The 14,664-nt window shown below is 43.3% G+C and overlaps 1 protein-coding gene across 1 annotated transcript in view; it reads left to right on the top strand.

Moving 5' to 3' along the window:
• The window catches only part of Map3k5 (mitogen-activated protein kinase kinase kinase 5), a 208,895-nt gene that overhangs the window by 146,177 nt on the left and 48,054 nt on the right, over positions 1-14,664 (top strand). Inside the window, exon 14 of the mRNA XM_021174435.3 lies at positions 3,077-3,158. Coding sequence (XP_021030094.1) covers positions 3,077-3,158 — 82 coding nt within the window. The remainder of the gene's footprint in view (positions 1-3,076; positions 3,159-14,664) is intronic.

The raw sequence follows: 14,664 nt of genomic DNA on the forward strand, positions 1-14,664 counted from the left end.
GGTGGTTACACACATACTCTCTCTCTCTCTCTCTCTCTCTCACACACACACACACACATGGCAAAGCAGTTACACACATACTTTCACACACACATAGTGAGGCGGTTACACACATACTCTCTCTCTCTCTCTCTCTCTCTCTCTCTCTCTCACACACACACACACAAACACATGGCAAAGCGGTTACACACATACTCTCACACACACATAGTGAGGCAGTTACACACATACTCTCTCTCTCTCTCTCACACACACACACACACACACACACACACGGCAAGGTGGTTACACACATTCTCTCTCTCGCTCACACACACACACACACACAGCAAGGTGGTTACATACACAGAGAGAGCGGGGTGGTTACACATACATACCACACAGCAAGGCAGTTGTACACACTTTACTTGAATCCTGCTTTATAAGCATGCGGCATTGGATTCGGGGGTTCTGTCTATCAAATCAAGCCTTTGCCTAGTCACAGTGTATTTTACACAAAACATCAGCCGGCAGGTTAATTGTTTAATACAGTGCCTCATTTCTTAAAATACTTACTTATTAGAAATGAGTGCCCAATTTTGCATGATCAAATTCTTTAGCGTAAACTCACGACTGTCTGCAACTGTGACCCTGCCTCCTCTAGAGCTTCCTGGTGAGTGTAAGCAATAAGTACCTGAGCCCCACTTCAGACTAATTATACTGGCCTCTCTGCTGGCCATGTGGCCTGGTAATCTATACCAGTGAAATCGACAGTGCCCCCCACCCCCGCCCCCACTCCAAATCTATGATCTTTACTATATGCTTGCATTGCTCTCCCCGGATAGACTGCTCTTAGTTACATATTCCATATCCCCTTAGAACAGTGATGGGCCACCTGCGAGGTAGAAGATTAATGACCACTTAGAAGACAGAGCAGAGGTGAAAGCCAGTCTGGATTTAAATGTCATTAACTGTTCTCTTTTCAAGTAACCTCCACAATACATGACTGAGACACCGACTCGGTAGACAGTGACTTGCTTTTATCTTGATGCTCATCCCCAACTTAGCATCCATTTTAATCTTTAGTGGTATCCTAGTAGGTACGTGTGATTACCATCTTCAGTGAAAGAAATAAAGAAATAAAACTTTTGGAGAGGTAACCACCTTAAAATCATATGGCCAATAAGGGAAAAAAAATGGAGCCTTGACCCGGGCACATGGGACTCCGTATCATGCTCCGGAGACAGTCACACTGGAAGGTTTTCCATTAGTGGCTGGTGTACAGTCATGTTTCACTTGAAAGCCATTGTCTAGCGTTCTTTTGCTTACATTTCCCTCTTGAGTGATCTTAGTTTTGTTTCTAACATATCATGCAATTTAACCTTTCTCAGAGTTTACTGTTACCCTAATCAGTCATGGGATTTTGCTTTGCTTTCATTTCATTGACATCTAAGACATGCGCACTAGGCATGGAGGATAAAAACTGGGGGAAGAGAGCCAGACATGGGGGTGCACACCTCTAATCCCAGCACTTCGGAGGCAGAAGCAGTCAGATTTGTGAGCTCAAGGCCAGCCTGGTCTGTTTTGGATGGGAGTGGAGGGAATGGGGAGAGAAGAATTGGGGGAGGAGAAAAACATGACCAAAATATATTGTATGAAAAAAGTTGTTTTCAATAACAAAAGAAAGTAGACACAAGGGAATGCTGTAATAGGTTGCAAACTCCAAAATAGCTCCAGTTAGTGGTTCCCATTAGGCAGAACAGTTTGGGGCCCTAAATGTTCAGTGAGTATTTGTTAAATGGGTGGATATGTGAATGGGTGGACAGATAAAATGAGGCACAGAAATCGTTTCTGAGTTGTATAGGAAAACTCGTCACATGGTAACCTGCTCTGCCTATGTGGCCTTACATAGAGCTGCCTGTTAGACAAGCAGCCCTGTATACAGTACTTTCCATATATTATATATGAATCAGTGGCCTCAAGCTTACTCAGAGGGTAGAGGACAAGTTTATTTCTCAGATACCTTGCTTGGTGCTGAAACTAACCTTAGAAATAAAACATAGCATTTAAAAAATTGTATCAAAAGAGGTGGCTGTCACCTGTGCATAAGTAAGCCAGTCTGCCCTAATTTGAATCAACATTTTAGACAATACTTATAGGATCTCTATATATAATAATGGAGTGCTCAGGCAAAAGATTTAGTAACAGATCAAATTTACAGGTGGTAGACATTCTGGAATATCCAGGATATGGGTATTTTGTTGTTTTAAATAACAATTGTTGCAACAAAGCAACATTAACGTTTGTGAAGGCAGTGTGCTGTGTGTGTAGGCTACAAGTGTTACTATAAGTCTCCTCCAGGCCAAGAAGCCTGAATATCCCCTGCTTTACAGTTCCGTGCCCAGAGAGATGGAAGAGTTTGCCTAAGGTCACATAGATACCAGTAACCTTGATCTGATGGTCCACGTCCTCAGCAGTGCTGACTTTGTCTGTCCCCGGCCGTCTAGTTCCATGTTACATATACTATTATTTGCAGTCAGAAATTTCTAGAAAATTTCTAGAAAACCCTATCAACCTGAGATTTCTTTTTGAATTCCCACCCCAATCCCTCCCAACCCCCAACACACACAATACTAATCCTGGTGGTTTATTTACCTATAGACTCTTGGTTCTTGAATTTTATTTTTCTGAAGTCAATTTGGGATATATTTATTTACAGTGGTTGGGCTTGGGATCTTTCAACTTGAGCAAAAACTGAGAGTGTGGTGCTCAATTCACCAGAGACCTCACTTCCTGTAGCTTTTCAGCTGGTGGCCGACCAGCATGCTACTCGTGCTGAACTATCAGTTAGATACAGGTACTGTATTCACTACGTTCTGTGGACTGTTTGTTTCTGCATAAATTAGGCTTGTGTCCCATGGCTGCCCAGTTATTGACTGATGTCAAAGCTTTCCTCACACTGGAGGCAGGGTGGGTTTTGTGTCCAAATGAATTTCCCACCTAAGATATTGTCAGTTCATGATGGGTTTACTGAGCAGTGAAGAACCATGTGCACCTAATAGTACATTACTGTGAACACCAGCTCTCATCGTTGTAGGTTTTTTGAAATGGTGAATACCATCACGGAAGAGAAGGGGAGAGGTGCGGAGGACGGAGACTGTGAAGGTGACTCCCTGGAGGTAATGACTGAATTCAGCATGCATTTTACAAATGAGCAACTGAAAGCTGACTTCAAGGGGGATAGGAAAGAATGAGGCTCATCGCTGTGGTGGGGTGAAGCATGGACGCACTCAGAGTCTAAATTTCCTTTTATTAAGAGGGCTGGACAGGTGGCTGTGTAGTTAAGAGCCCATTCTGTACTTTCAGAGGACCTGGCTTCAGTTCCCAGCACCCTTGTCCAACAGCTTATAATAGCCTGGTCTACAAAGTGAGTTCCAGGACAGCCAGGGCTATACAGAGAAGCCCTGTCTCAAAAAATAAATAAATAAATAAATAAATAAATAAATAAATAAATAAATAAATAAGAAATAGTAATAATAACAATAATTACTAATAATTTTATGGTTGGGGATCATCACGACATGAGGAACTATATTAAAGGGTTGGGGCAGTAGGAGGGTTGAGGACCACTGTCCTCAGAGGAACTGAGCTGCCATTTTTTACTTACATGATCATGACTCACTCTATCTTGTCTGTGGAGATGTTAACCTCAATGTGTGGGCCACAGTGTCCTTACTTTTTTTTCCTAGTCTCCCCCTGGCTATGTTGAACAAAACACTCAGTGAAAGTTCTGGGTGATAAAATCTCTCTGGCCCTCGGTCTGAGTTTGGTCATGAACTCACTATGTAGTCAAGGCTACCTTGAGTTCTAGATCCTCTCACCTCTGCCTCTCAAGTGCTGGGATCGCAGGTGTGTGGCACTGCCACCATTTTGAAATTGACAAGCTAGCGTTAAAGTGAAATTGAAAAAAGAAAAAACTATAAACCAATACCCAAGATCAGGATATGTGCATTTTAGATTGCTTTGGTAATTTCATCCCACTCTCTGAACTAAAAAATAAAATAAAATAAAATAATTTAACTGTTACTCAGTAGAGGTAACAGTTAAAGGAAAAATTTTAATATACTAACCAATCATTACTGCTTACACCTAAAGTTAGAGTCTGTAATTATTTAATGGTTTTATAAATTTTATATTGCTTCTTAAAGGTATAAGAACATGGTAGATGTAATTTAGAAAAAAAAAATTCTTGGGCTAGAGAGATGGCTCAGCAGCTAGGAGCACTGCCTGCTCTTCCAGAGGTCCTGAGTTCAGTTCCCAGCAACCACATGGTGGCTCACAACCATCTGTAATGGGATCTGAAGTCCTCTTCTGGTGTGTCTGAAGACAGCTACTGTTCCTCACATACATAAAATAAATAAATAAATAAATCTTTAAAAAAAATTTCTAAAAAATTATAAAAAACATTCTCAGTGTGTTAGCTTGCTGGTCACAGGAGTAGTAGACAGTAATACTTATTTGTATGAATTATATATTTGTATCAGGTCTCTGAACTCCTATTTCAATGTTCTTTTGACCCTTAGAATCTGTGTTTTATTTGTGTTAAATTTAGTGTTGCTTGATACAAATCCATTGTCAGAGTAAAGAGAATAATCACTAAATAAAATCATGAAGTCTTAGGCAGGAAAATCCATAAAATCCCTCATAATCCCTCATAACCCCATATATTCCTTGTTTTTCTTTTTCTTTTCTTTTTTTTTTTTTTTTTTTTCTGGTTTTTTGAGACAGGGTTTCTCTATATAGCCCTGACTATCCTGGAACTCTTTCTGTTTTTTTAAAGCATCAACATCTACCTTCTGTCTCATTTTTTTCCTTTGAAGAACTACATACATTTTGACAAAAAATATGCATGTATTGTATCCAGGCTATGGTAACAGTAACCAGAGGTAGACAAGGGTGGTTTTGTGATTGGACCACTAGTTGGGGACTGGGAATTAATTTCTGTCAATGCACCACATGGCACACGGGTTTTATTTGCCTAGTGTTTGTGATTGATGTGTCTGGCCTCGGTCTCTTGTGTAAGGGAAGTGGCTCACTTTGCAAAGAGCTCTGTTTGGTAGGAGCATTTGGAGTAGGTGTTGGGAGAGGCCCTTCCTGGCTGAGCAGGTCTATCAAAACTTCTGTGACCAATTAAATAAAGAAGGGAATGCAAATGTCATCCTCTGGAGACATCTAGAGGGTTCTGTTCAATCAGCTGACCTCTCAGAACCCGGTAGGCATGTTCGATACTGCTCTGGTCCATCAGAGCGTTCCTGCACACTCTTCTCCACTAAGTGTGGGAGCGCCAACCAAGCTTCTGTGGTAGGGAACTTTCTTATTTGTCTACCTTTGTGTCACATCGGAATCATTTAAGCTCTCTGACACAGAATGATTTTCATTCTCAATGGGCTTTACAGCCTCGTCCAAGAACTCAACCATCTCCTGTTTTACGAGTTTGGACTCTCTTTGCTATGGTGCCTCAGCTATTGCTAAATTTGTTGTTTTTAAATAACAATAGTCACAACAAAGCAACATGAATGTCAAGAATGCAGTGTGCTGCAGATAAATTTTACAAATATTACTCCTAGGTATCTTCCAGTCTATGAAGCTGTCCTATTTGTTCCAGTCTATGAAACTATGTTATGGTTGTTCCGTTAGCATACATTCATGAATGGCTACAGTAGTCTTCTAAACAGAAGGATGTTGGAGCCCACCTGGCCTCCTCTTCTCAGTGTCTTTCATAACCAGAGCTCTATCATTAAGCCTTAACTGACATCTTACATGATGTATAACTTTCCTATATATATCTAATGGTGTTTTCTAAACTATTTTCAACATTTCCTATTTAAATTATTTTATTAGCATGCTACTGGATTAAAATGAAGTGCTTCACTTCCTGACTGCAAACAGAAGTCAAACTTCAACCTGTGTATGATAAACCAAAACTCAATTCCTTTTTTTCCAAGCCTCTATCCTGTATAAGAATTTTATTAGAGGTTCTCTTAAAACAATAATTGAGATTTGTATGCACAATTATTTTGTGTATACTTCAACTGGATTGGAGTAGTTTCAACATACATACCAATTCATGGAGCCTTTGGGTACATCCGCTCAGCAAAATGAAAATCTCGCAGGGGCCTAGCAAACACAGAAGTGGATGCTCACAGTCAGCTATTGGATGGATCACAGGGCCCCCAATGGAGGAGCTAGAGAAAGTACCCAAGGAGCTAAAGGGAACTGCAACCCCATAGGTGGATCATTATTATGAACTAACCAGTACCCCAGAGCTCTTGTCTCTAGCTGCATTTGTATCAAAAGATGGCCTAGTAGGCCATCACTGGAAAGTGAGGCCCATTGGACTTGCCAACTTTATATGCCCCAGTACAGGGGAATGCCAGGGCCAAGGGGTGGGGGTGGGTGGGTGGGGGACTGGGGGGGGGGAGTGTATTGGGGACTTTTTGGATAGCATTGGAAATGTAATTGGGAAATTACCTAATTTAAAAAAAAAAAAAAAAAAAAAAAGAAAATCTCGGGAGAGCCGGCGGACCAAGAGATGCTGCTTAGGGCTTTTATCTTCAGTTACGACGTCGTCAACATTCAACGGATAATGTTAATGTGGTTCCATGAGCTCCAAAGTCATAGCCAACCCGAGATTTCCTGGCATTTGAAAAACTTTCTAGCTAGAGTTAGAATCTTTCTGGTTTTAATAATGAGTGGTGTACAATATTGTTGGGCACAGCTTTCTTTGACTCATGACCAGGCCTTTCCTGTTCAGAGTCAGATCTAACCCTCTGTGATCTCTGAAGTGGAGACTGGAGCCTGGGATTATGGTTCTGATTTTGCCAGCAGTCAGCTTTAGTTTCACACACCTGCTTGTCTAAGATAATTCCATCCCTTGGAATTGAACAGGAAGATCTTGGTTGTCTTTTCTCTGCTTTGAGTTTTAAAATAATTTTCCAGATTCCTATGAACTTTCAAGGGTTGTTTCAGAGATAGCACTGTACCACGTCTCAGAGGGCCTTCCTGTCCTAATACAGCAATATTTCCTTTTGATTCAGGGCCATGTGTTTTGACTCAAGGCTGTGTTTTTTATGGAAGAGTTATGAGCCCATATTCTTAGTAATTTAACGTAGTGGCTCAGGAATTTGAGTATTGCCAGCCACTAAGGTTTAAATACTCACTGCCTGTGGTCCCTGTTGTACTTCTTGCCTCTAGTACGTTCCTGCAGAGTATTAGCTCCAGTCTCAGAGTGGAGAGAGGCCCCAGATGAGCTGCTCATCCTTGCCTTTCTGCCTTGCGTCTAGCCATCTAGGCATACAATTATAGGGGGATGCAGTCCAGCTAGGGTGAGGAAGACATGGCGGTGGGAACAAGAGGCAGAGAGTAGGCAGGAATGGGCTATTAACCCTCCAGGCAGGAGCAGTGACATGCTTCCTCCAGCTGAGTTACTAAAGGTCCCACAGTCTTGCAAGAACAGCGCTATGAATTAGGGACCAAGCGTTCAAATGTACAAGCCCGTGGTGGGTAATTTCATGTTGAAGCCTCGATGAGGAGGTCGAGCCCATTGTCCCTACTGTCTCGCTCTGATGCACCTTCCCTTTCTGCCCTGTGGTCCCGCAGTGCCATGTCCCTCCTGGCTGCTCTGCTTCCCGGTGGCTAGACCTGACAAGTGTCGTAGCTGTCAGACTGGGTGACCATAGCCTCTCCTGCTTCTCAGGTTCTCTGCTTCCATACCATTTTTACCTCTCCACCCCCGAGGCATCACTACAGCATGCTCTGTGAACAGGAAGAGAAAAGTGGCCCCTTGTTTGTGGCGGAGTCGGGGACAACCTCCATAGAAAGAACACTTTCCTTTGACTCAGATGCCTGTGAGGTGATGAAAGGCCTTAGCATTCCTCTGTCTGTTGACTTGCCTCACAAACACTTGGAAAGAGAGAGACTTTAAATCGATTTGGAATGATTAAGTAACAAGCTGGTTTGTTTTCTTTAAGATCCTCTTTCTTTGGGAGGCAGAGGCAGGCGGATTTCTAAGTTCAAGGCCAGCCTGGTCTATAGAGTGAGTTCCAGGACAGACGGGGCTACACAGAGAAACCCTGTCTCGAAAAATCAAAAAAAAAAAAAAAAAAGAAAATCCTCTTTCTATTTTTGTACCTATCTGAAATGTGACAGTTGGGTATCTGAAAAAAGAAAAAAAATGTCACTTAGTACTGTTGAGATGCTGTGTAAGATCAGCATGATGTATATTCATTTTGTTGATCAATTTTGTTGACCAATTAAGGTTCTGTACTTAGGAGCCTGCTCATTAACTGAACAAAAGGAAAGGTAGACAAGAGAAGACATGAAGCTTTAATGTTAATCAATGGAAGATGTAAAATACCCAGAAGGGCCTTCCTAGCCAGCTAGAGTTAACTTGTGAGGTATATCATTGTAGAAACTTTCAATCCCAACCTGGGGCTTCTACCCCACCTTTGATCACTCAGTTCCTGGATAAAGGACACACAACTTCTATTATTTACAATAAGCCTTAGACAGCACAAGAGCTGGGCAGATGTTTACCCTCTATGTTATTGGAATTTACTTTCCTATCGATAACCCTGAGGTTATTAATTACTATGTTTTATCTGAGCTGCTTTTAACTCCAATTGGCCAATCCTCAGGGCCATGTTCCCTTGACTCCTAACCCATGGTTGGTCTCTCTCTGTCTCTCTGTCTCTGTCCTCCTTCACCTTCTTCCCCCCACCCCCCATTGTGGTTCTCCTCTGACCTTCAGCCTGGGAATCCTAAACCCTGCCTATGTCTCTTCTGCCCAGCTGTTATCTGTCATTATCTTTATTTACCATTTAGAGATAACTTGGGGGCAAGGTCACATAGCATCACTTGGGTCTATGTGCAGACTCTCTTGTCTCTGGGGCAACCAGGTCTTGAGGAATCAGTATTAGCATTAGAACACAAGCAGCATCAGGCCAACCCTCCAGAAGGAGGGTTAGGGCTTCAAGGGACAGAGAAGAGTGACATAGTGACAAACCAGTGAAAAGCACGGACTGTTTTGACAGTTTTGTACAGGTAGCTTGGCTACATTGGAATATTTAATGCTCCCTTTGGGAGGAAGCTGCAGCCCCTGGTTTTTTTGCTGTGTCAACAAAAGCCTCCCCTGCCCCCATACCTGAGGGCTGCTCTTTGATTTGATATTTTCAGTGGAAAATAATCTTCCTCTACACTGTCAGGACCAGCTAATCCATTCAAAAGATATCGATCACCTGCTATACAGTCAATTCTCTGGATTCAGAAGAGCCAGAAACAGAATTTGATCCTAGCTGTCATCGAGCGGTGTTTCAAGAAGAAACGGACAATAACACAAATAAAATATATCGTACGATACTGCTCAGTGTTGAGGGCAAATGAAGCAAAACTGGAGGGGTGGGCTACAGAGTGTCAGGGATATGCAGTTTTACACGGGGGCCGGGGAGGGGGAGATAAGGAAGTTTCTTGAAAAATGGCTTCTCGTGTTGAGAGTGTAGCTCATGGGTAGAACACTTGCCTGACCCGTGGGAGACTCTGGGTTTCCTTGCTTATGTTTGTACCTACTGGATTTGATATTCTGATAAAGGTATTGATGGTTATTAATATACTTTCACATTTATTAAGGAGACAGTCTAAATCAACTACTACTAACACAGCCTTTTAGGTCCACAAGGTGACTGCTTACATAATGTGATTTAGTCCCAGGGGAAATTGTCTAGACTTTAAAAGGTGGTTCTTTCATGGTGAGTCCCTTGCCAAAACAAGGACTGGGAGAGTCAAGGATCTGTTGTGGGAGAACCCGGATCTGTTTGGGAGATCACAGATCTGTTATTTGCCCCTGTCACTCCTGTCCTCCATGCCAGCTCTCTTCCCAGGCTCAGTTTATATTTTCTGGACAGATGACAAAAAGAATGATTCTATGTGTATTCCAGTTATTGCTTTGAAATGCAACTGCTGTCTCCCTTAGCAACAACCTGACTTGCTAACCTCTTGCCATAGAAATAGAACACAAGATTCATAAGCAGTGTGGTGCCTTAAAACAACCTTCATTCTTTCTCCACCCAGTTTTTTTCTTCCCGTGTTTGCTGTTTAACAAATGACTTGCATTATTCCTATTGTTTGTCTCAGGTCCCCACATTCACATGCCTGTCTCTCCGGCAGACTTCCCTGGACAGGACAGCCTTCATCCTTAGATTAAGCACTTCACATAGGAGGGTTGGCTACTATTTAATACTCTACTATATGAGCACTCTAGGCACTTAGAGTGGATGCCCAATGCTGCCATCAAGCAAGCTGACATCTCCTTGCCCTCCTGGGTACTCAGCTTCATTCTCCTCTCAGTTCTCTGCCCACCACATCGCTGATTCCCTCTCCTTATGTAACAACATCCAGCTTCCTGTGTCAGCTGCCTTTTAAATTACCTTTTTAATTTATATCATTATCAAAGATAAAGTTAACCACCAAAGTGGTAACTGCCATTGAAATGGCTTTTATTTGAATCATTCTGTTTTTATTAGATCTTCTGAGCTTTGTTTGTGACTGCCATTTTCGGTAGGAGTCAACTTCTATACCAAACACATAATTGAACAAGAAATGGTCCTGGGCTGCTTAGATCCCTGAGGGATACTAAAAGCCGACTAAACCCATCAGCATACTGGGCTAAATCAGTATTCTGTGGCAAACATTTTCCACCAAAACTAAACCGATACTGAATCTTGTTCTTCTCTAGATAGGTACTTATAGCCCAAGCTGGCCTCAAATTATACTCAAGGCAGCTCTGTAACTTCTGACCCTCCTGCCTCAAGTGACTTGTTACCTGCTGCTGTTGAAACTTTGTACTGTATTCTAAGTTATCAAGCAAACCGTTACCGGGCTAAGACAAGGGATGATGATGAAAACAAGTGGGCAAGACCGGGTAGGTCTGTGGGAAGTGTGAGCAGCGGGCTCCAAGTGTAGCTCCTCGGTAGAGTGCACCATGCCTTGGGTTCAGTCCTAGTGAAACACTGGTAATAGTAACCAAGGGAGAGCGGGGCACCGTGGAAGCACGGCAGTCACCTTGAGGCAGTCACCTTGAGAAGTCAACAGACCGTTGCTTGCGCAGATTGTTCCTGCAACACGGGGGAGAATTTCGTGCGTGGGAAAAGGTGCTTCCGGAGTCATCGCTAGGGGAAGCAACTGAGGAGAAAAGGGAGGAAATGGGTAGAGGAGGCCCGAAGGATAGACATGCTGTGCCAAGTAGTTTGCATCTGATCCTAAAAGCAACAGGGAGCCAAGAAAGTGGAGTGGCCATCTTAATGTGGAAGGTCATTGTAGAGTTTACATGTTGCAAAGTTGAGGGTCATCTTCCTAGGGAAAACTTACTAGAGAAGAAAGCTACAAGGGAGGTGGGGACCAGGACTAGTAGAGGCTCTAGGGCCTGTCCAGAGGCTTTAGCACTGAAGACAAAGATGAGCCCTGACAATGTGAACCTGCACAGAGGAAGCTCCTAGTGTTTGTCAGTGGATTTCATGGAGGGAGTAAGGGAAGGAACCATTGTGGGCTGCAAGGGCAGGGCTATCAGGCATGTGCTTGAAGACGGGTGTGGGTGTCGGGTGGGTACAGACAGTATGCTGGGACATCACCATGACACTGGTGTTGAAAACAAAATTGATATTCATTTTTAATCTTATCTGTGATAGGGTTCCCGATAGCGTGGAATCTTAGCCACGGCTCTGTTGCTACGAAGAGGCACCTTAACCAAGGCAAATGTTGTAAGAGAAAACGTTTAACTGGGGACTTGCTTAGAGTTTCAGAGGGTCAGTTCACATTTATCATGGCAGGAAGCAGACAGGCATGGTGCTAGAGCAGTAACTAAAAGAGATTTATATCATGATGTGCAGGCAGCAGGCACAAAGAGACTGAGCCTGGTGTGCGCTTTTGAAACCTTAAAGCTGGTAGGTAACATGCCTCCTCCAGCAAGGCCACACCTCCTAACCCTTCCTAAACAGTTCACCTACTAGTGACTAAGCATGCTACAGTACAAGCCATGAGCCGTCGTGAGCGATTCTCATCCAAAGCACTGTACTTGGGTAGGAGGAAGAATACAAACTCTTGATTCTGAAGATCTGACTTGAAACACACTCTGACATTTTCACAAAAGAGCTCTCTGGTGGTGTGTAGATTCATAGGGGCTGTGTGTCTTTCTTACTGTGGAACAAGCTTACTAGGTAACAAGGAGTTTGGAGGTCAGATGAAGAAGCTGATTTGACTTTTTTTTTTCCTTTTAAGTTTTGAAGTACTATAGTACTATAAAATGCTAATGAGTCTCAGTCTAGTGTGTAGGTTTGTTTCTTGAAGAGGGACATTGGCAAAGTTGAGCTTCTTTGTTAATAGTCTTGGTTGGTGGGATGTCAGCCAGCACAGCCCCAGGATGGCCAGATTCCAGACCACAGGAATTGGGTGTGGCCACTTGCACTCCTTGGGTGGTATGGTTGAGGTAGTCTTGCTGCATCTTTACAAGATCCCTGTTGCATGTTCCAAGTCTGGGCATATTGTTTGTGACTCCCTGCTGCTTCTCCCATGTCCCACACCCACCCTCACATTCCTCATCTCTCAAACCGACTTCCCTGATGAGCTGCGTTAGAAGATCTATCCTTCATCTCTCCACTAGGCATTCATTCTAGCATCGGAAGGGTCTCTGATGTAGTTCTGGCACCTCACAGTGGATGCTCAAGGTTGCCATTGAGAGAACTGATACCACCTTTTTCCCAGAATCTGAACCATGTCCCAAGAGAGAGGGGTCCAAGATGGAGTCCTTCGTATCCCACTGTAACAGAGTGTTTTGTCCAAGAGATAAGACCCAAGTGTCTTCATCAAGGGCTTCAAAACTTGGAGCAGCATGGCTTGTTGGGCCCACAGAGTCTAATTACCATCCTGTGTTGTTGGCTTGTCCTTTTTATCTTTGCTCTTATTATTTATTCATTTATGTGAGACAGGGTCTCGTGTAGCCCGGCATGACTGTAGCATCCCTTATGTTTCTGAAGATGACCTTGAACTTCTGGTTTCCCTCCCAATTTAGGATTAGAGAAGGGTACCACCTGTTTCCTTTTAACATTTATTTAGCATGGTTAGAGTTACTTTTGCTGCGATGAATTACCATAACCAAAAAGAACTGTGGAAGACAGGGTTGATTTGGCTTACACTTTCAAATCACTGTTCCTCACCAAAGGAAGTCCGAGCAGGAACTGAATCAGAGCTGGAACATGGAGGCAGATGTCATGGAGGGATGCTGCTTCCTGGCTTGGCTCCCCAGAGCTTGCCCAGCCTGTAGAACGGAGGACCACCAGTGCAGTGATGGCTCCACCCACAATGGGCTGGACCCGCCCCCATCAGTCGCTGATTAAGAAAACCATGCTGGCTTGCCTGACTTAATGGAGGCATTTTCTTAATTGAGGTTCCTGCCTCTCAGATGGCATCAGCTTCTGTCACATTGACATAAAACTAACCAGTACAGTGTGTGTGCCCAAGCACACATGAGTGGAGGTCAGAGTCTGTTTTCTCCTTCCACAGTGTGGGACTGCACTCAGGCCCTCTGGGCTCCCACCGTAAGTACCGCTGCTCACTGAACCATCTTATCACCCTGCTGGTCTCATGCTCCTTTTAATAATCTTCCTTATCTTTGATGTTTTATTTGGTAGCTTACTATTTTCCTCTATCATGTCTGAGTATGAATTCATTTTTATCTCCTGTTTAGAACAATTCTAGGAACTGCTTTCTTTTTGTTTGTTTGTTTTGCTTTGTTTTGTTTTGTTTTTCGAGACAGGGTTTCTCTGTGTAGCCCTGGCTGTCCTGGAACTCACTCTGTAGCCCAGGCTGGCCTCGAACTCAGAAATCCGCCTGCCTCTGCCTCCCGAGTGCTGGGATTAAAGGTGTGAGCCACCACTGCCTGGCTAGGAACTGCATTTGGTTGTCCCAAATATTTCCAGTCTATTTTATTCTTTATTGTTTTAAAATTTTCTCAGCTTATATCTTTATGTTCACATTTTTCAGTTTCTATGCCATTAGAGCTGCTTCTTTGAATTTCTCTGCTAGAATTCACCAGCTGTGGCAGTACATGCCTATACTCTGTCCCAACAGTCAAGAAGTAGAGGAGGGGAATTGAGGCCGAGGCTAACATGAGCTACACAGCAAGACTCTTGTCTCAAAAAATAAAAATGTTCTAAAAATGCATTTTTAAAAGTTCTATGAGGGGGCTGGCAAGATGGCTTAGTGGGTAAAAGCACTGACTGCTGGATGGGTTTATCTCGTAAGACTGAGGGTAAAACAGAAATACTCCTTATTTATCCATCTCCTCCTCAGACCACCTTTGCCCACCTTGAGCTCTCTCAGTGGTCTTAGTGTCCTGGCAGCCTGTGAAGTAGCACCCAAAGCTGAGAAACAGGGAAACCTAGCTAGAGGTGGCAGAAGAGACAGATGTCCTGCTAGGTGGATGATGAGAATCCGGACCCAAGGGGCGGGGGAGGGGGGCATGAACTTCGAGGCCTCTTGGAAGCTTCAAACTATGAACCTACATGGTATTTGCCACATGTGCTATCAAACAAGAACAGGCTACTTGCCTTGTGTTGACAGTGTCTGTTTTTTTTTTTT

The sequence above is a fragment of the Mus caroli genome, unplaced genomic scaffold, assembly GCF_978045245.1.
Source record: "Mus caroli unplaced genomic scaffold, Mus_caroli_1 scaffold_9, whole genome shotgun sequence".
Lineage (NCBI taxonomy): Eukaryota > Metazoa > Chordata > Mammalia > Rodentia > Muridae > Mus > Mus caroli.